The 23720-nt window shown below is 40.9% G+C and overlaps 1 protein-coding gene across 1 annotated transcript in view; it reads right to left on the bottom strand.

Moving 5' to 3' along the window:
• Positions 1–23720, bottom strand: part of LOC126484892 (tubulin polyglutamylase complex subunit 2) — a 157284-nt gene that overhangs the window by 78411 nt on the left and 55153 nt on the right. The window contains exon 4 of the mRNA XM_050108490.1: positions 21526–21729. Within this exon, the coding sequence (XP_049964447.1) occupies positions 21526–21729 (204 nt within the window). The remainder of the gene's footprint in view (positions 1–21525; positions 21730–23720) is intronic.

Genomic DNA, 23720 nt, shown 5'->3' with positions numbered 1-23720 from the left:
AATAAGTGTCCAAGGAATAGAAAAGCAACTGAAATCACTCAACAGAGGAAAGTCCACTGAACGTGACGGGATACCAATTCGATTCTACACAGAGTACGCAAAAGAACTTGCCCCCCTTCTAACAGCCGTGTACCGCAAATCTCTAGAGGAATGGAAGGTTCCAAGTGACTGGAAAAGAGAACAGGTAGTCCCAGTTTTCAAGAAGGGTCGTCGAGCAGATGCGCAAAACTATAGGCCTATATCTCTGACATCGATCTGTTGTAGAATTTTAGAACATGGTTTTTGCTAGCGTATTATGTCATTTCTGGAAACCCAGAATCTGCTCTGTAGGAATCAACATGGATTCCGGAAACAGCGACCGTGTGAGACCCAACTCGCTTTATTTGTTCATGAGACCCAGAAAATATTAGATACAGGCTCCCAGATAGATGCTATTTTTCTTGACTTCCGGAAGGCGTTCGATACAGTACGGCACTGTCACCTGAAAAAATTAAGTAAGAGCCTACTGAATATCAGAGCAGCTGTGTGGCTGAATTGAAGAATTTTTAGCAAACAGAACAAGCATGTTGTTCTCAATGGAGAGACGTCTACAGACGTTAAAGTAACCTCTGGCGTGCCACAGGGGAGTGTTATGGGACCATTGCTTTTCACAATATATATAAATTACCTAGTAGATAGTGTCGGAAGTTCCATGCGGCTTTTCGCGGATGATGCTGTAGTATACAGAGAAGTTGCAGCATTAGAAAATTGCAGCGAAATGCAGAAGATCTGCAGCGGATAGGCACTTGGTGAAGGGAGTGGCAACTGACCCTTAACATAGACAAATGTAATGTATTGCGAATACATAGAAAGAAGGATCCTTTATTGTATGATTATATGATAGCGGAACAAACACTAGTAGCAGTTACTTCTGTAAAATATCTGGGAGTATACGTACGTAACGATTTGAAGTGGAATGATCATATAAAATTAATTGTTGGTAGGGCGGGTGCCAGGTTGAGATTCATTGGGAGAGTCTTTAGAAAATGTAGTCTATCAACAAAGGAGGTGGCTTACAAAACACTCGTTCGACCTATACTTGACTATTGCTCATCAGTGTGGGATTCGTACCAGGTCGGGTTGACAGAGGAGATAGAGAAGATCCAAAGAAGAGCGGCGAGTTTCGTCACCGGGTTATTTGGTAACCGTGATAGCGTTACGGAGATGTTTAGCAAACTCAAGTGGCAGACACTGCAAGAGAGGCGCTCTGCATCGCGGTGTAGCTTGCTGTCCAGGTTTCGAGAGGGTACGTTTCTGGATGAGGTATCGAATATATTGCTTCCCCCTACTTATACCTCCCGAGGAGATCACGAATGTAAAATTAGAGAGATTCGAGCGAGCACGGAGGCTTTCCGGCAATCGTTCTAACCGCGATCCATACGCGAATGGAACAGGAAAGGGAGGTAATGACAGTGGCACGTAAAGTGCCGTCCGCCACACACCGTTGGGTGGCTTGCGGAGTATAAATGTAGATGTAGATGTACATTCATACTCAAAAGTATCCGAACGACCTAAATTGCATTTCGCCTGATTCGCATGCAACCGGCCTACCGCAGCTGTCTAGCAGGTCCTCTAATCGCTCCTTGGTACAGTCGTTTGACTATTGAAAATGGTTCCAACAAGTCACCACTAGAAAAAACTGCTCTGTATCGCAGTAACTCAAGATGTAAAGTAATACCACGATGCTACTAATATCAGGGAACACCTTATCACAGATAAGACTGTCCTTAAGACTTGTAAGCTCACATTTATTACAATAAATAACATACCTGAAATGATACCACTCTCATTATTGCGCCAGATAGGTAATGCACGTTGTAAGTTCGTCGTATTCATGATTTCCTCTTCAAAGTAACATACAGTACTTATTATTTAACACAAAATGACATTAAAAATTTAAGTTATTAACGAGCAGCTAGTTGAGAACATGTATGAACTTCAAATGACACGACGAACCTTCTCGTTCTGCATATGGATTCAAACCCAGGTCAGGCAGACTAAGCAAAGATTTCGTGACTGACGCAAACTGACAGTCATTCCTGATTAGTCATACAGAGAGTGATATACCTCGATTTTAGACAGTATCGGTTAGCAAATATCAACTTTAAATTACATAACGCAAACATTTTTAACGGACGCGAATTCCTCCCCAGCATCTCTTGTCCCTGTTAACGAACTACGAGAGATGTTAAATATTGCTTCTTCACAAGTAACTTACTTGAAATGCCGTGAGGTAAAGCTTTGTGTTGGACAGGGATTCGAACCCAGAACCTAAACGGATTGATATCGAAGCACAACCAACTGTGACATATCAGATTTCCTTGGCAGTAGCTAGATGTTTTAACTGAAATGACGAGAAGAAACATTAATTTTTTCCTTCCCAGGACTCCAACCCGGCACCTATCGCTGTTATATCCTAGAGAAAACGAACGTTAAATATGGGTTTGTTGCACCAGCAGCGACATGTGAGCATGTTTGAACTAGAAATAATATGACGAAAAGTTCAGTGCTCACTGGGAATAGAGCCCCACACATATCGTTGTTGACTACACACAAAGAGACGTCAGCTACCGAATTTTTCTCCACCAGCAGCTCGGAATAGCATCTTGAACTTACAGTGATCTCGCAAATAGTTCTGTGTCCCACTGGGAGTCAAAAACGTCAGAATCGTTAGATTGTCTACGAATGAAAAAACATTAAAAATCAAAATTGTTATCCTCCAGCAGATAGGTGTTCTCATGCTAGAGCTTGATAATACATAATGAAATCTTTAGTGCCGGGTCAGGATTCGAACCCATTCACGCGCAATATGTGGAGATGTTGAGAAATCTGCAGTTTTGAACAAACAACAAATTGTAGCCGAGCTGTATTGTCTCGAAGGGATCAAATTCCGCGTTAAGGGCGGTCTGAGCTGTATTCTCAGTTCAGAACCGATTTTATCGACATACAGAAGCTCAGATAAAAGATGGAATAAGTGTCCTGTGACTCTACATAGCGTTTGTTTCGTCACTAGAAATAAATAACTAGTATTAGAAAGGTTATTGGTGATAGAGTTTCTACATGTCGCCACTCCGGACCTTATTGTGGTTCAACCTAACGTCTACTTGGCAGAGAAGGAACATCATCTTTAATGTGAATTTCGGAGCACACTGCCATTATATCTTCTTCACTTGGTGTAGTAAGAAGAGAATGGAATCTTTCTCTCCCTATCCCTATCTAAAATCTTTCCCAGAAGTGGGAATCGAACCCATCTTTTTTTTTTTTTTTTTTTAGTCGTTTCATTACATACGTAGGGAACCTTCTCTTCCAGAATTCGATCGATATTATTTAGTATAACATTCTTCGATTAACGATAAACCAGTACACTTCTGGAATGAGGAACATTTCTCTCTGCGTTCAGCTCCATTAAGTGACACACGTGTTTACGGGGTCTGACATGTGTACCATATATGACACGTTATATCTGTCATTTGGTTATACGTATGACAAGTCATTGACGGAAATGTTATCAGTAAGTTCATAGTATGCCTAGCTTGATTTGTATAGTATTTTAATCAGTATTTCCTGTTTTCTGGTGTTTTCATTCCTATAGCAGATGACTTATGCGGAGTGAGTTACAAACAAGAAATTTATATAGTGCGTAATGTTGAATATTGAATTACGAATACAATTTTTCCCATGTACTTAGGTCAAGAAGTGAGAACGCTGAATTTAATAAAAATTGCGAGGGAGTATAGTGTGTTTAAGCGCGCCTGCAAAAGCTAGAAGGAAAGCGTGGCATGACGTCACTTGTGCATCATCAAGTAGCATATGCCGCAATTCTACAAGCAAGGAAAGGCATCGGTCTCCGAGAATGAATTCGTGTAAAGAGAGCATCAACGCATTTCTCTCTCGTTCTCTTTTTCTCAGCTGGCACTATGCATGGCGATTAGTTGGGATGGAAAAAATTAAATTAAGGAGAAAATGTATTTATCAGTTTAAATTTAGGTATCACTTTTTTATTTGTGTTAGCTGAAAAGTGCTGGTGTAAGGAATCAGTGTACAAACAACGTAACGAATTTAAGCTTTGTCTCAGTTAAGCCCAACGAATGTAATAGTAGAAGCGTGCAAACAGAATGTAACAGAAGCAGAAGAACTTACGCTATACTGGCGTGTTACAAATTATTGTTCAAAATGAAGGTTATGGTGAGTATCGCAAACACTGGCCCATTGCAAAAATGACTGATGAACTATTTCCATTATATTTGTGGCCCTGAAGATTAGCTGGGTGGATCGGATAACTAACGGAGAAATACTGAACCAAATGAGGAAGAAAATAATGGCACAATGTGACTAAACGTAGGGCTGGCTTGACAAGACACATCCTTGTGCATCAAGGAATAGTTAATTTGGTTTTGAGGGAAAGAGACGGCGAGACATTATAAAGGGAGACCAAGACTTTAAATATATGAAGATGTCCGAAAGAACAGATACCATCGGTGACCATGCAGCCTGTTCGAATGAAATTACACTGAAATGAATACCCTTAGCTCCATACGGGTGTTGATATATGTCAATGGGGATAGTTGAAAATGTAACCATCAGTCCAACAGACCACAAACCCTCTTTTCTCTGACTCTATTTCCTATCGTAACAGCGTTGCGCCACACTGGATGAGAATTCTGACACACAGGCTTCCTGTAGTAAATTGCAGCATGTTCAGTAAATTTATTTACTTGGTTGACCGAATCACCATGAACTAGCTGCCTCGGCTACCCAGTGCATACATTCGACTCTATTTTGTAATCACCGCAATAAAATCACGTAACTGCCACCTACACAGAACTGCCAACAGCGTAGGATGCAGAAATTTAAATAGGAAGTGTTCCTTTCCACTTGAACTATTCTATTGCGCTATCTGTTTGTAAAAAACGTCGTGCACGGCAAAAGAAAAGCTGTAACTGTTTCTTTCAGAAGTCTAGACCCGGCCATTTGCATTATCTCGCAGCGCTGTGGTATGCAGGTGTTCTGTAGGAATTGTTGTTCACCTCTGGAAGTGTTGTAGCTATGTGTCAGCTAGTAGCGTAATGTTAAGTGTCGTGCACCATAGATAAGATGTCGCGAGTTCGAGTACATTTACTGCTAAATTTTTTTAAAACGCAATTCTGCTGTCTGCTGAAGTTACCAATCTAATGGAACTTTGAACATAATTCCCTTCACTTCTCAACCCAAAATAGTCGCATGTGGATAAAGGGCTAACTTCTGTGACACTTTGTTCTTTCCAGGTTTAATAGACAGCCAGGCAGCAGATGCATCTCGAAACTTTGTATTATGTATGGGGAGAGTGCATTGTGCCCAAATACGTCAGAAAAGTATTTTCTACATTAGCTGTTGTGTGGTAGTGGCATTTTATTTTCTTCAAACATTGTTTGACAGCTTTAACTCTGAACAAGTTTTTTACATGCATGTAATCAATAAACTGCATGTGCACCGTCAGACTGTTATAGATAACATCAGAGAATTCGCATATATCGTTGATGATTAATTTCGCTCTCATGTTTACTATTGTGTCAACAACACTAAAGGAAACCTTAGGAAAATTGTGCACTGTATTATAAGAAATGAAATAAAACTACCCACGATAACCTTACGTCGAAAGTCTGTTTAATAAAACTGAGTATCTGTACACAAGCATGCCTCTATCGACACGAATTAGTAAAATACTACTCACTTAGATTTTGATTGGGTCTGTGTTTAATTGGTATGCTGTGTCATACTCAAGAGGTATGCAAATGCGGCATTTCATAAATATAGTTATGTATTTCTAGAAACCCAAAATTTGCTTGTCAGCAGCGGAAAGAGGCGTTACCTGTTGTGCAGCATTGTAAATTTTTCACCATTGCACTATGAGCTGAAAGTATTTTCTTGCGATTTCCTTATTGATGTTTGATCTGACTGCTTGTAGCTCTTTCACAGAAGGGGTAAAAACATTGAAGTCAGTGAGACTGGAACTGCAAACCATAACAGACGCTTTTTCACAGGTCAGCACATTACGACAGAGCTGGCGAAGAGGTATGTGGCTTAGCTTCCTCTTACGAGGCCAATAGTGACTAGAACTCATAAACCGCTATTTAAAGGACGAGATTAGTTGCGATTTCCACCTGCAACTACTTTCCTGGGCTGAAAACCGTAAGTTTACAATCTTCTGTTACACCTGAAGCGATAATAACTGAGATTATTCAATGGAAATGACAGGTAAAATCAAGTGAACTTTGAGGCTTAATTCCGTGCGCACAAGGAAGTAACTCGTCGATCACAGAGTTGCCAAACATACGTTGCCTTGTTGCCAAATCTCAGTTACAGTACCACCAGGAAGAAGACGAACCGATGTGATCCTGCAGCGGGCTGGGAAGTGACCATAACTGGTGTCTCCAAGTCACAGCTGCTACGGCTTGGAATACGTAATGCGTCTGATTCGCATTTCTGTAACTAGGTTTAGGGACTGGAGCGTAGTTACTAATCATACTCAGAATTGACTGCAAACTAAGCATCATAAATCAGTAACTCTCATAGTTGTTTTTATATTTCTTTCGCAAGAGTACTCAAAACTCAGAAACAAAGGCGTTTTCTTGCCTCGCCGATAGTCGAGCACAACAAACAAATAAAAATAAAAAATGAATGTGTGTGTGTGACAGAGAGAGAGAGAGTGAGAGAGAGGAAGAGAGAAAGGGAGAGAGAGATAGAAATAAAAAAGAAATGAGAGAGAGAGTGTGTGTAAACAATTGTTGCAAAGAAATTGAATCATGATATGTAAAGAAATTTTTCATTTAAAATGACACGTTCCACATCATTACGAAATGTCGTTTTCATGATCTATGGAACAAGAATTAATCTAGTCTAATCTAATTTAATCACATCATATTGATGACTAGCCATGAAGAGTCATGAATTACCAGAATTTTTGCCAATACCAGTAATCAAACCTAAACTTGAAAATAAAAGACGACAATTTTTGTAATAAACCGGGACTCCTAACAAGACCCTTTCGTCCCTGTTAGCTAACCACGAAAGATGTCTGATATACCTTCATTCTGAAGTAACACAGTGTGCATGCATGTAAAGATGAAGTGCATGATGTGAAGTTCTGTGACAGAGAAACGAACCCAACACGTAATCGAATGTTAACTAAGAAAAATCGAATGTTACGTATCGGCTTTTCTTACGAGCTGCTAGGTGTTTGAATCTAAAATAAGGATACAAACTTTTGTGACTAAGCGACAATCGAACTGCACACCTACCGTGCATCCACGAATATAGCTTAAATATCAGTTGCTTACTCACCTACAGTAAGATGTGTGCGTGTCTGACCAGAAATAACGACACCTATTGCGATTGTTGGCAACACATGAACAGACATTAAAAATGCACGTTAATTTTCACTAGCAAGTGAGTGTGCACTTGATAGGGCTTGAAATGAAATTATGAATATTTTTGTACTGGATCCTTTAGAGGAGACCTAGAGAAGAGTGCAGTCTTGGGAAAAGGAACGAAATGATTGAACTACACTGTTCTGAGAGATTCAGATCCTCGAAAGAGGAGATACGAATTCGAATCACAGTCCAGCACCAAATTTTTCAACGTCTCTAGTTCAATCAAGTACAAGTGAAATAAGTGACATGTTCCTTTAAATGGCTAACGGTTCATCAAATAAAATAAAATTTTCTAATGTAAGTAAGTTTACTGGCGACTGTATTTCTGTTTGCCATGACTTCCGCTATGTCATTTCCCAACGTAAACCGGCTCCGCCCAGTTCGTAATGAAGGAACGTGATGTTTAATGCGGATTATGGATTATAATGTCAATCTCTTGAGGTTGCCATAGGTAAAATAAATCTGTTTCTGCCTCTTAAAAGTAAATTCCTGAACCCACGCAGTGCACCTGTGATAATTCGTTCCACCAGACCATTATGGCCACATTTCCCTGACTCAAGAGTGTGCTGAAACGGATGATGTGTTTAGCTTACAAACTTAGTCAAGGTGGAAAAAATGCAGTTCTATTAAATAGTTAAGTAGAAGCAAGCTCCTGACGTGGAGATTATGCTATTCTCATGTCAGCAGGATGTAAAGACTCTTCTAGGCATCATAGGCTCGAAGTAAAGCCATTTTGATATTTCACAAATTGAGCAAATTTCTTAGTTCGAGAAAATCCACTGTGAAGTGTGAAGTTACCGGATAATTCGATTATTACCGTCATTATTACTATCATTTTATTCATACCGCTGCTAGAACACATGTGCTTGAAGATCATTTAATGCCTTTTGGTCACTATAGTAGTAGTTTCCCAAGAACAAGTTCTTTCCCTGTCTACGGAATCCTTTTCATGTTAATATCAAACATCAGCAGTTGCTCGTAGATTACATTAAAACTAAAGTAATTGATGAAGATGTTACTTGATAACAAAAACGCGCTGCCTTTCTTCATTTACTTGCGCCTAGAAATGGCTGTCGAGTACTGTCAAACCAAAAGACAAGAGATCTTAGTGCCTTCCGATATACTTCGCTGTCAGTTCTTCCATATGATTTGGTCGACATGACCTGTTTCAAGTTGTGTATGACAGACAATGTTGTAGAAAATCAATTGTTTTCCTTTGAAATAAACAGAAATATTTTCATTCTAAGCTATCCAAGTACAAAATTTTCGCAGTATTAGTTCAAATTTAATATTCGCTTCGATAATGTAGGAAAGTATTTCACAGTTGCAAAACTCGCATCCGACTCATTGATCTTACACTTTGTTGCTGACCATAAGTTCTCGCTCAGTGTGACACCAGTTTAAGTAACCTAATGTAGCGAAGGGTTTTTGCCAGTGCTTTTTCTCACCCGAAAACACGCAATTAACTGATTTGGCTCCATAAGTACACTGTAACATACGGATTGTAGAATTCAGTGGTGCTCCCTCTTCCACTTCTGTGTACAATATGCCTGACCTAAACGGGCCCTTTATCATTACAGGCGCTGGGCAGTGCAACATCATACTGACAACAGTAATGTGCTTATACTTACAACCTGACTGTTTGTTTTACCTGATTTTGTAATCATTTAAATAAAACAACATGACCTTCCACAGGGAGACATTTCGTCCCCCTTTTCCTTCTGTGAAATTTATCAGAAAGCTTTTTGCCTTCCAACCAGCGAAATGCGGCAGAGTACGGCCGGTAAACGATTCACAAACCCCGATTTAGTGCCGTTAAGACGATTTCTCCAAACATTGTCGTAGCTGAAGGAATTTAGTTTCTTCTTAAATCGTCTTAAGCAGCAACGTTCACAGATATCTCAAATAGGAAAAAGCTCATCATCCAGGTACGAAGGTTTTAAAACAAACTTCCCACAGATTTTGTCAGGTTGATTTTACGTCTGATAACACTGCGTAAGCATTTTGTCTAAGAGGTATCACAAGTAGTGTTCCTGTAGCTGTGGGAATCATTGGTTGAAAACCTAAACTGGTGTCACTCTGAGCTAGAGTTTATGGTCAGCAACTAAGTGTAAGGTCAATGAGTCGGATACGAGTTTCGCAACTGTGAAATACTTTCCCACATTGCAGAAGCGAATATTAAATTGGAACTAATATTGCGAAAATTTTGTACTTGGATAGCTTAGAATGAAGATATTTCTGTTTATTTCAAAGGAAAGCAATTGATTTTCTAAAACATTGTCTGCCATACACAACCTGAAACAGGTCAAGTCGACCAAATCATATGGAAGAACTGACAGCGATGTATATCGGATGGCATTAAGATCTCTTGCCTTTTGGTTTGGCAGTACTCGAGAGCCATTTCTAGGCGCAAGTAAAAGAAGAAAGGCAGCGCGTTTTTGTTATAAAGTAACGTCTTCATCAATTACTTTAGTTTTAATGTAATCTACGAGTAACTTTTGATGTTTGATAATAACATGAAAAGGATTCTGTAGACAGGGAAAGAACTTGTTCTTGGGAAACTACTTCTATAGTGACCAAAAGGTATTAAATGATCTTCAAACACGTGTGTTCCAGCAGCGGTATGAATAAAATGATAGTAATAATGACGGTAATAATTGAATTATCCAGTAACTTCACACTTCACAGTGGATTTTCTCGAACTAAGAAATTTTCTCAATTTGTAAAAATTCAAAATGGCTTTACTTCGAGCCTATGATGCCTAGAAGAGTCTTTACATGCTGCTGACATGAGAATAGCATAATCTCCACGTCAGAAGCTTGCTTCTACTTAACCATTTAATAGACCCGCATTTTTTCCACCGTGACTAAGTTTGTAAGCTAAGCACATCATCCGTTTCAGCACACTCTTGAGTCTGGGAAATGTGGCTACAATAGTCTGGTGGAACGAATTATCACAGGTGCACGGCGTGGGTACAGGAATTTACTTTTAAGAGGCAGAAACAGATTTATTTTACCTCTGGTAACCTCAAGAGAAAGACATTATAATCCATAATCCGCATTAAACATCATGTTCCTTCATTACCAACTGGGCGGAGCCGGTTTACATTGGGAACTGACATAGCGGAAGTCATGGCAAACAGATATACAGTCGCCAGTAAACTTACTTACATTCGAAAATTTTATTTCTCTCACTCTCTCTCTCTCTCTCTCTCTCTCTCTCTCTCTCTGTCACACACACACACACACACACGCACAAACACACACACGCACACACACACACACACACACACACACACACACACACACATTCTTTTTTTTTTTATTTGTTTGTTGTGCTCGACTATCGGCGAGGCACGAAAACGCCTGTGAATGAGTTTCTTAGTTTTGAGTAAACTTGCGAAAGAAATATAAAAACAACTACGAGAGTTACTGATTTATGATGCTTAGTTTGCAGTCAATTCTGAGTATGATTAGTAACTACGCTCCAGTCCCTAAACCTAGTTACAGAAATGCGAATCAGACGCATTACGTATTCCAGGCCGTAGCAGCTGTGACTTGGAGACACCTGCTATAGTCACTTCCCAGCCCGCTGTAGGATCACATCGGTTCGTCTTCTTCCTGGTGGTACTGTAACTGAGATTTGGCAACAAGGCAACGTATGTTTGGCAACTCTGTGATCGACGAGTTACTTCCTTGTGTGCACGGAATTAAGCCTCAAAGTTCACTTGATTTTACCTGTCATTTCCATTGAGTAATCTCAATTATTATCGCTTCAGGTGTAACAAAAGATTGTAAACTTACGGTTTTCAGCCCAGGGAAGTCGTTGCAGGTGGAAATCGCAACTAATCTCGTCCTTTAAATAGCGGTTTATGAGTTCTAGCCACTATTGGCCTCGTAAGAGGAAGCTAAGCCACATACCTCTTCGCCAGCTCTGTCGTAACGTGCTGACCTGTGAAAAAGCGTCTGTTATGGTTTGCAGTCCCAGTCTCACTGACTTCAATGTTTTTATCCCTTCTGTGAAAGAGCTACAAGCAGTCAGATCAAATATCAATAAGGAAATCGCAAGAAAATACTTTCAGCTCATAGTGCAATGGTGAAAAATTTACAATGCTGCACAACAGGTAACGCCTCTTTCCGCTGCTGACAAGCAAATTTTGGGTTTCTAGAAATACATAACTATATTTATGAAATGCCGCATTTGCATACCTCTTGAGTATGACACAGCATACCAATTAAACACAGACCCAATCAAAATCTAAGTGAGTAGTATTTTACTAATTCGTGTCGATAGAGGCATGCTTGTGTACAGATACTCAGTTTTATTAAAACAGACTTTCGTCGTAAGGTTATCGTGGGTAGTTTTATTTCATTTCTTATAATACAGTGCACAATTTTCCTAAGGTTTCCTTTAGTGTTGTTGAAACAATAGTAAACATGAGAGCGAAATTAATCATCAACGATATATGCGAATTCTCTGATGTTATCTATAACAGTCTGACGGTGCACATGCAGTTTATTGATTACATGCATGTAAAAAACTTGTTCAGAGTTAACAATGTTTGAAGAAAATAAAATGCCACTACCACACAACAGCTAATGTAGAAAATACTTTTCTGACGTATTTGGGCACAATGCACTCTCCCCATACATAATACAAAGTTTCGAGATGCATCTGCTGCCTGGCTGTCTATTAAACCTGGAAAGAACAAAGTGTCACAGAAGTTAGCCCTTTATCCACATGCGACTATTTTGGGTTGAGAAGTGAAGGGAATTATGTTCAAAATTCCATTAGATTGGTAACTTCAGCAGACAGCAGAATTGCGTTTTAAAAAAATTTAGCAGTAAATGTACTCGAACTTGCGACATCTTATGTATGGTGCACGACACTTAACATTACGCTACTAGCTGACACATAGCTACAACACTTCCAGAGGTGAACAACAATTCCTACAGAACACCTGCATACCACAGCGCTGCGAGATAATACAAATGGCCGGGTCTAGACTTCTGAAAGAAACAGTTACAGCTTTTCTTTTGCCGTGCACGACGTTTTTTACAAACAGATAGCGCAATAGAATAGCTCAAGTGGAAAGGAACACTTCCTATTTAAATTTCTGCATCCTACGCTGTTGGCAGTTCTGTGTAGGTGGCAGTTACGTGATTTTATTGCGGTGATTACAAAATAGAGTCGAATGTATGCACTGGGTAGCCGAGGCAGCTAGTTCATGGTGATTCGGTCAACCAAGTAAATAAATTTACTGAACATGCTGCAATTTACTACAGGAAGCCTGTGTGTCAGAATTCTCATCCAGTGTGGCGCAACGCTGTTACGATAGGAAATAGAGTCAGAGAAAAGAGGGTTTGTGGTCTGTTGGACTGATGGTAGGCTCTTGTACCTATGTACTGGGTTCGATTCCCACTTCTGGGAATGATTTTAGATAGGGACAGAAAGATTCCATTCTCTTCTGAATACACCAAGTGAAGAAGATATAATGGCAGTGTGCTCCGAAATTCACATTAAAGATGATGTTCCTTCTCTGCCAAGTAGACGTTAGGTTGAACCACAATAAGGTCCGGAGTGGCGACATGTAGAAACTCTATCACCAATAACCTTTCTAATACTAGTTATTTATTTCTAGTGACGAAACAAACGCTATGTAGAGTCACAGGACACTTATTCCATCTTTTATCTGAGCTTCTGTATGTCGATAAAATTGGTTCTGAACTGAGAATACAGCTCAGACCGCCCTTAGCGCGGAATTTGATCCCTTCGAGACAATACAGCTCGGCTACAATTTGTTGTTTGTTCAAAACTGCAGATTTCTCAACATCTCCACATATTGCGCGTGAATGGGTTCGAATCCTGACCAGGCACTAAAGATTTCATTATGTATTACCAAGCTCTAGCATGAGAACACCTATCTGCTGGAGGATAACAATTTTGATTTTTAATGTTTTTTCATTCGTAGACAATCTAACGATTCTGACGTTTTTGACTCCCAGTGGGACACAGAACTATTTGCGAGATCACTGTAAGTTCAAGATGCTATTCCGAGCTGCTGGTGGAGAAAAATTCGGTAGCTGACGTCTCTTTGTGTGTAGTCAACAACGATATGTGTGGGGCTCTATTCCCAGTGAGCACTGAACTTTTCGTCATATTATTTCTAGTTCAAACATGCTCACATGTCGCTGCTGGTGCAACAAACCCATATTTAACGTTCGTTTTCTCTAGGATATAACAGCGATAGGTGCCGGGTTGGAGTCCTGGGAAGGAAAAAATTAATGTTTCTTCTCATCATTTCAGTTAAAACATATAGCTACTGCCAAGGAAATCTGATATGTCACAGTTGGTTGTGCTTCGATATCAATCCGTTTAGGTTCTGGGTTCGAATCCCTGTCCAACACAAAGCTTTACCTCACGGCATTTCAAGTAAGTTACTTGTGAAGAAGCAATATTTAACATCTCTCGTAGTTCGTTAACAGGGACAAGAGATGCTGGGGAGGAATTCGCGTCCGTTAAAAATGTTTGCATTATGTAATTTAAAGTTGATATTTGCTAACCGATACTGTCTAAAATCGAGGTATATCACTCTCTGTATGCCTAATCAGGAATGACTGTCAGTTTGCGTCAGTCACGAAATCTTTGCTTAGTCTGCCTGACCTGGGTTTGAATCCATATGCAGAACGAGAAGGTTCGTCGTGTCATTTGAAGTTCATACATACTCTCAACTAGCTGCTCGTTAATAACTTAAATTTTTAATGTCATTTTGTGTTAAATAATAAGTACTGTATGTTACTTTGAAGAGGAAATCATGAATACGACGAACTTACGACGTGCATTACCTATCTGACGCAATAATGCGAGTGATAACATTTGAGGTATGTTATTTATTGTAATAAATGTGAGCTTACAAGTCTTAAGGACAGTCTTATCTGTGATAAGGTGTTCCCTGATATTAGTAGCATCGTGGTATTACTTTACATCTTGAGTTACTGCGATACAGAGCAGTTTTTTCTAGTGGTGACTTGTTGGAACCATTTTCAATAGTCAAACGACTGTACCAAGGAGCGATTAGAGGACCTGCTAGACAGCCGCGATATTCAGGTTGCATGCGAATCAGGCGAAATGCAGTTCATGTCGTTCGGATACTTTTGAGCACGACTGTACCATTTGCGGTCAGCACTACTTCGGACATTAGTCGAGTCCGTGTCACTTCGTGTTGCGGCACTTCTGCGCCGTCTCTGGGGCCCTACACGATATCAGGCAAGTGTACCAGTTTCTTTGGCTCTTGAGTGTAAAAGTAGCCCGTGTAAGTATAAAGGAAACGCAGTGAAATTAACGATGTGCTGAAATGGACTTACCATTTGTTTACAGTAAAAAATTTGCTGAAAAATACATTCATGGAAGGTGTTGAAAACGACCTCCCTGCAACATCAGTACACAGCTATGCCCGTCTAAGCACATTAAGATACACCGGCGTAAAGTTCCTATATGGATGATGGCAACTTCACGGCTGATGTTGTCTTCAGTTCCTGTATTGGTGTGGATTTGTTTCACTGAACTTGCTCTTCAAGTGCCCGCACACGAAAAAATCACATATTGTTAGATCTGGCGAAAATGGAGGCCATAAATGTTTGCTGACAATTCGTTGCTCAGTGAAGACATTATGGACTCGTCCCAGGGATACATTAGACGAGTGACGTGTTGCCCCATCTTGCTGGAAGGGGCACTGTTGTCTTTCATATTCAGTGAGTTGAGCACATAACGTATCAAAAATTTCCATATGTGTAACCGTGTCGATGGTAGTGTCAAAAAATATCGGTCCAATGACGCGCGTTCCTGTTACACAGCACCAAACGCCCATTTTTTCATCATTGTATTGTCACTGACACACAATGCTGGGGTTCTCCGTTGCCCAGAACGTACTGTTCTGTGAATTCACATGACCGGAAAGATGAAACTATGTTACAGCCACGTGCACTAATTTGTTGTTTCTGTCCTCCTCCCGTAATTGCCGCACAGCAGTCACACGATATGGCATCAGATTAAGACTTTTCAATGTCTGCTGACAATTATTCCTCCTACTTCCACGTGCCTTTTGGTCCAGTTTACGTGTAGACTTCTTTGGATTCTGAACAATCCTTCTGCGAATATCTGGAATGACTTTTGGTGTCCGAAGTGAAGGAATTATTTCTCGTTTTACATTTCGCACACATCCATAGGTGCACCACTTCTTACACAAACCCTGTATCGCTCTCTCTGCTGTTAGTAATTTGTTTGGATACCTGACCCCGAAAATTTAGCGAGTTTCCTTAATCGAAGCTGTTTTCACATATGCTTCCGCAATTTCAAATCTTTCTTCTATCGAGAAAGTCATTTTGCAGACCGCAAAGAGCAACGTCCAACTTCACTTATAAAATAAACCGAAAAGCTGACAGAAGAATGCTAACAATAGATTATTGCATATAATTGTGCATTGTAGCCGTTTACCCTATTTCAGAAATCGAAATATTGCATTCGTATTCAAAGGAGATGCGAGCTACTTTTAATTGTGTCAGCACGGACAAGGCACCAGACGTGCCACATCCAGGATTTGTTTGATTTTAAGCCATTTTATTGCTTTTGTTTGCGTCTCCTGCATTCATGTGTACTCTCCTAGTTTTCTTAATTTGGCGGTGTTCGTTGTTTTTATTCCGTTAAGATGATTGAACCCGTTGTTACTCTCTGTTGTGGGTACTCTTCACAACGATCCTTCCGTTTGTTTATCTTTATCCCAGTTCTGTTCTAGAAAAACGTCCTACGAATGGTCTACGTTTTTCTTATTCGTACGTGTAAGAGATTGTCGCCCATGGAACCTAGCAGCACTTGTATTTACTGTGTCACTGCTGTTCTTATTTATTTATTTTTAGGTTCTGTGATACCTATGCGAACCAAAGCTACTTGGTCACGGGACGAGTCAGCACATAGTTTACAGAATGCTGTTTTCAAATTTTATAAACAAAAGAATTAATTAAACACGCAAAATTATGAGAGACTATACGCATAAATGTTACACACTGCACAGAAAATTATCGCCTACAGTAAGAAACTCCCTTACATGACAGAATAAGTGTGCCACAAGAAACCCTTCACCTAGAGTTGCATCTTGGAGGTTTATCACTCTTTTTTTTCAGTTCTGCTGGAAGCCTATTAAAAATGAAACCTGCTGAATAGTGGAGATATTTCTGTACATTGCATAAAGAAGCATCGCGTAAGTGCATGTTATTTTTCCCTATAGCGTTCACTGAATAGATATTACAATTTTTTTGAAATATTCAATATCGTACCGTGCAAGGCGGTGATTGATAATTTCTCTTACAGGGGACAGGTGCCCCATTACCGATTAAGGCTACTGCAGGAGGATCACAGAAGAATAATTATTCATTGAGAACTTTGTTAAACTTGCTTCGGATCTCACCAGAAAATTCACAATGTACATTTACCTCTTCTGACTATCATATTAAATATTTTATTTGTGTGTTCATCTTCCTCTGTGTTGGCTGTTAACTGTTGAGAACAGCGTTTCTTTTAATTTACCTACCTTAGTTGGGGGACATTTTGCAACGCCTCATCTCACATTTTTTGTTTTGCCAAATCTTACTGATTGTGCAAATTGGTGTTTTAACGATTAAGTTTTTTCAGGTTGTTTCTCTCTTTATTATAGTTCTGCATCATTTGTTATCCTGACTTACGGTTATTACTATTGCAAAGCTCCAGTGAGCTTGTTATGTTAACGCTTCAAATTTATTCTGAGCTATAAATTATTTAATTACGTTAATTCGTCATTCGAGACCTTCATTGCTGATGAAATGTTATTCTCTTATTAAATGTCTAAAGATCTGTTTTTGAGAAATTCTCTGTTGTCAACTTTTATTTCTGGAGAACATCTACATCCACATCTACATGGTTACTCTGCAATTCACACTTAAGTGCCTGGCAGAGGGTTCATCGAACCATTTTCATACTACTTCTCTACCATTCCACTTCCGAATGGCGCCTGAGAAAAAGGAACAGTTAAATTTTTCCGTTAGAGCTCTGATTTCTCTTATTTTATTATGATGATCATTTCTTCCTACGTAGGTGGGTGGGTGTCAACAAAATATTTTCGCATTCGGAAGAGAGAGTTGGTGATTGAAATTTCGTAAGAAGATCTTGCTGCAAAGAAAACCGCCTTTGTTTCAGTGACTGCCACCCCAACTCGAGTATCATATCAGTGACACTCTCACCCCTACTGCGCGATAACACGAAACAAGCTGCCCTTCTTTGCACTTTTTCGCTGTCCTCCGTCAATCCTACCTGGTAAGGATCCCATACCGTGCATAAATATTCCAGCAGAGGACGGAAAAAGTGTAATGTAGGCTGTCTCTTTAGTGGGTTTGTCGCATCTTCTAAATGTTCTGCCAACAAAGCGCAGTCCTAGTTTCGCCTTCCCCACAATATTATCTATGTGGTCTTCCAAATTCAAGATGCTCGTAATTGTAATTCCTAGATATGTAGTCGAATTGACGGCCCTTAGATTTGTGCGATTTATCGTATACCCAAAATTTATCGGATTTCTTTTAGTACCCATGTGGATGACCTCAAATGGCTCTCAGCACTATGAGACTCAACTTCTGAGCTTATTAGTCCCCGAGAACTTAGAACTAGTTAAACCTAACTAAACCTAAGGACATCACACACATCCATGCCCGAGGCAGGATTCGAACCTGCGACCGTAGCGGTCTCGCGGTTCCAGACTGCAGCGCCTAGAACCGCACGGCCACTTCGGTCGGCTGGATGACCTCGCACTTTCCCTTGTTTAGTGCTAATTGCCACTTTTCGCACCATACAGAAATTCTCTCTGTATCATTTTGTAATTGGAATTGATCGTCTGATGATTTTACGAGACGGTAAATTACAGCGTCATCTGCAAACAATCTAAAGGGTGAAAGGTCTCTGTTGGATTCCTTTCATGTTTAATTTCTTAAATCTGTTGTCATTTACGGCATAAATTCCTCTTCTAAATTTACTGTGGCGTTTCTGACTATCTGGGAGGAGACTGAGTAGTGGAACGTGTTACTTTTACACATAAACAAGAACGATCTGTCACACTACTACACTTTAAAACACGGTTTATATGTAATTCATGTCACACAGTCTCATACGGAACCTACATCCGCTTTCTTTTATATACTGTATATGATAAGATACTGTCATCCCCCTTCCCTTCTGTGTGAGAGGATGAATGAGCAAATGTATTTCTAGTTGCATGCTTTAGGGTAGCAGACAAGGCTGTCTGCTAGAGAACAGTAGGACCAACGTCGGAACAGGTAGCTACGCTTTTTAAAAGCAAAGAGGTTTCTATCCTTAGTATGGTCCTGTCCGTCCGTTGTCATGTTGGTATAGGAAGCTGCCCCTCTGGCCACTTCCGTTTGTATTTGTGAGCCACCCCTCAGGAAGGGACCAGTCAGTCTGTCCGTGGCGAGCGTCTGAAGTGGTAAGATCTCCGGCTAAGCGCGTGTCTGCTAAGTCCGTAGGACAATGGATTTCTTAAGTTCAGCCTAACTGAAAATTTAATCACCTTTATTTTAGGTTTAGCTCTAAAATATCTAATGTTATCTTAAATTGCAGCGCAGTGTAATTCTCGTGTGAAGTTCAGATTATTTTCCGGTAGTTGCTTTGTCACTACTTTGTGAGTAAAGTGGAACCACGTGTTGATCAGTAACTTTAACTAAGATCAATCTTAAATGCGAATGCTTGTGTGATTATAACGTCTCGTCTTGACAATATTTTTCAATATAGCAACTTTTCTTTATGTTCAACCCACGTGGGGTGTACTTTTCGAGACCAGTACAACGTGCTTATATAACTGTTTGACCCATCAGGTTAATAGTAAGACGTTAGTAACCAGTTCGAGGTTTTTCTTTTGTAAATTGCTTTTCGATCTAATTTATTTTAATTATCAAAATTATTGTGGAGTTATACGCTTTGTGTAAACCAAGTTGACCACGTGAAGCATGTGGTGTAACCATCAAAGTAGCCCTCAGCTATTCTTTTTGGGAAGATTTCACAGAGAGTTAGTATGAATTTAGTATACCAGTGTGTGGTAATTACATGACGGACAGGATTGTGCTACGAACGTAATTTCTTTGGGTGAAAATTGAATCGGTTGGTTGTGGTTAATTTCCTCTTGCTTATGTTTCAACGTTCTTCGTGTGTTATTTTATGAATGCAGTGTTGTATGCAGTCTCCCAATCTTGGCTCCATATTTGATGTGTTCCGTAAGATTACAATCTCACATTTTCACAATCCTAAATAAGGCACCAGCTTAGTTATGAATCGAGTTTAATATGCTGAAATTTCAATGATCAATCTTAAAATAAATTTCCAAATATAAACTGATTTCTTTCTTTTTATTTAAATTCTCTTTTTATATATATATATATATTACCGGTTGTTGTATGACTATTAAAAGATTATAATTAATGTTAGTCTGTTTGGGAATTTGGTAAACCTAGACTAGATACCTGGTGAAACAGTTGCGCAGTAATGCACGGTTAACTTCCCCAGACAGCTCACAGCTTTTAACCCGCTTTTATTGTCTATCAGTACCGCTTTCATAGCAAAATAAAGCAACAACCTTACAAGGGGCACCTCAGATTATCACCTAGATCATTTATATAAATCAGGAACAGCAGAGGGCCTATGACACTACCTTGCGGAACGTCAGATGTCACTTCTGTTCTACTCGATGATTTACCGGCTATCGCTACGAACTGTGACCTCTCTGAGAGGAAATCACGAATCCAGTCACACAACTGAGACGATACTCCATATGCACGCAATTTGATTAATAGTCGCGTGTGAGGAACGGTATCAAAAGCCTTCTGGAAATATAGGAATATGGAATCGATCTGAGATCCATCGTCGACACCACTCGCTACTTCATGGGAATAAAGAGCTAACTTGGAAAGATCGTAAAATTATTTGTACAGTTATGCTTTTCGTTGCCTGGCACTTGACCCTGTTTTGCTACTTCCTATTAAATATTGCCACATTTTAATGCCTTTATCAGGTTAGTCATTAAGTCCTCGGCATGAAAGGTAAACACTGACTACATCTCTTCTATAAAAAAGAGATCATTGCTTTTATCTCTCTTACTTCTCACTTCCATTATTTCTTCATATGGATGCCTGACTCTTTACGACAGTGAATGGTTCAAATGGCTCTGGGCACTATGGGACTTAACATCTGAGATCATCAGTCCCCTAGAACTTAGAACTACTTAAACCTAAGGACATCACACGCATCCATGCCCGAGGCAGGATTCGAACCTGCGACCGTAGCAGTCACGCGGTTCCGGACTGAAGCGCCTAGAACCGCTCGGCTACACCGGCCGGCCTCGAACAGAACGCACCAGCATACCACATACATCTCTTTCTCACAGGAGATGTTCAACAAACCCTCCGCGGGCACTGATAATGCATCAGCTCGCCTAAATAGTGAATCTCGGATGCGGTGAGATTATGGCGTATGGTTTCGCAGGCTTCCATAAAACGGGCACAGAGAATCTGAACATCATTTACTGGGGTTCCACACACAAGAGGTTTCAAAAGCACCCCCAAATTAAAGTACAGTGGGTTTAGATCCGGAGAGCGTGGAGGCCGGGCAATAACGGATTCGGTGACAGAGGGATAGGTAGAGATGGACGAACTGCCTGAACTCCATGCTCTCCGGACCTAAACCCACTGGTCTTCTATTTGGGGAGGCATTCGGAAGCTCCTGTGTATGGAACCCCAGTACAAGATGTCCAGAGTCTCCATGCCCGTGTTATGGAAGGCTGCATAATCATACACAATACTTCAGGGATACATCAGAGATTCACTATTGAGGCGGGTTGAAGCACGTATCAGCGCCCACGGAGGGTACACCGCGGCCGGCTTACGACAGTGAAAACGTGTTTCAGATAAATGTAAGGGTAACTGAAGTGTAAGGTCGTCCTTCCCCGACAACATGCAAACTCGGAGCTGAGAGGTAGGTCCAGCAACCAACCAACCTCGGCCCAGGGCGTGAGCCCCATGGTGGTGAAGCGCAGCTGCCACTGCGGCAGGCCCTGGTGCACGAGCATCATGCGGAAGTAGGCGCTGAAGCTGTCGGCCAGGTGGTGCCACTGGAAGCTGCGGTCGAGCAGCCAGATGTGGCCCTCGGGGAAGACGAGGCACACCTTCCCGCCGCCCCGCACGCCGCTCACCTCGAACACCTGCAGCCGGCCCAGAGAGATCACAAATGAGCTCCGTATATTCGCTTTAAACTCGCCAGCAAGTCATGTGACGAACTCACCGTCTCCTTGTGTCCTTAGGCTCGAGTCTGGAATCACCGCCCCAGCCACTGGTCACCCGAATCTGTTGTCAGGTACAAATCGAGTCAACTCGCTCAGAACGGAGGGCGTGTACAAAAGTTCGCAAGTACCGGATGATCAAAAAGTCAGTATAAATATGAAAACTTAATAAATCACGGAATAATACAGATAGAGAGGTACAAATTGACACACATGTTTGGAATGACATGGGGTTTTATTAGAACCAAAAAAATACAAAAGTTCAAAAAATGTCTTACAGATAGTACTTCATCTGATCAGAATAGCAATAATTAGCATAACAAAGTAAGACAAAGCAAAGATGATGTTCTTTACAGGAAGTGCTCAGCATGTCCACCATGAATCCTCAACAATAGCTGTAGTCGAGGAATAATGTTGTAAACAGCACTCTAAAGCATGTCCGGAGTTATGGTGAGGCATTGGCGTCGGATGTTGTCTTTCAGCATCCCTAGATATGTCAGTCGGTCACGATGCACTTGCGACTTCAAGTAACCTCAAAGTCAATAATCGCACGGACTGAGGTCTGGGGACCTGGAAGGCCAAGCGTGACGAAAGTGGTGGCTGAGCACACGATCATCACCAAACGACGCGCGCAAGAGATCTTTCACGCGTCTAGCAATATGGGGTGGAGCGCCATCCTGCATAAACATCGTACGTTCCAGCAGGTGTTTATCAGGCAGGCTGGGGATGATGCGATTCTGTAACATATCGGCGTACCTCTCACCCGTCACGGTAGCAGTTACAAAACCAGAATCACGCATTTCCTCGAAGAAAAAAGGCCCGATAACGGTAGATGTGGTAAATCCAACCCATACCGCGACTTTCTCGTCGTGCAATGGAGTTTATACGACAGTTCTAGGATTTTCGGTAGGCCAAATTGTGCAGTTGTGGGCGTTGACAGACCCTCGGAGCCTGAAATGAGCTTCGTCGGTCCACAACACGTTACTCAACCAATCGCGATCTTCCGCCATCTTTTGAAACGCCCACACCGCAAATGCCCTCCGCTTCACTAAATCGCCAGGTAACAGTTCATGATACCGATGCATTTTGTACGGATAGCATCGATGGGTACGCCTCAGTGCCAACCAAACAGTAGTGTATGGAATGCCGGTGCGACGTGCGACTGCACGAGCGCTGACTTCTCCGTGCATAGACGAACCCGCTACAGTCTCCATTTCTTCCTGAACTGCCTCAGCAGCATTCCACCTTGTGCTCGGTCGGCCACTACGGGGGTCTATCGTCTAAACAACCCGTGGCTCCGAACTTCGAAATCATTCTCGCCACAGCTGCATTTGCCAACGGACCTTTACCCGTTCGAATCCCCTTCCTGTGGCTATAGGATCGTAACGCTGAACTAGCACATTCCCCATTCTGATAATACAGCTTCACTAAAAGCGCCGTTTTAGGTAACGTCAACATGCTGTGACTGCTGGAACATCTGATTCTCTCTCTCATTATAGTTCCTTTTATAAACGATTGTCATGCGCAATCACTGACGTTATGCTGTCCAGCGCCATCTGTCGGACATTTTGTGAACTTTTTTCGTTGTTGTTGTTCTAATAAAACCTCATGTCATTCCAAGCATTTGCGTCAATTATTACCTCTCTATCTACGTTAATCCGTGGTTTATTAAGTTTTCAAATTTATACTGACTTTTTGATCACCAAGTATAGCCGCGGGCTCGAGGTATTCCGGTTAAATACGCAATTATTTTGAAATAGATTTCCGCCATTGCATTGTAAATTACTATTCATTTATCTCGAACGATCAGATTTCGGCGTTGCAGTCATTCTAAAGAGCAAGTTGATATGTCACAAAATGTACGACCAGCCTAAATGACAGAAGCAAGTTATAGACCAACACAGGATGTAACA

This window comes from Schistocerca serialis, chromosome 6, assembly GCF_023864345.2.
Source record: "Schistocerca serialis cubense isolate TAMUIC-IGC-003099 chromosome 6, iqSchSeri2.2, whole genome shotgun sequence".
Taxonomy (NCBI): Eukaryota; Metazoa; Arthropoda; class Insecta; order Orthoptera; family Acrididae; genus Schistocerca; species Schistocerca serialis.
This window is presented reverse-complemented; position numbering and strand designations above follow the sequence as displayed.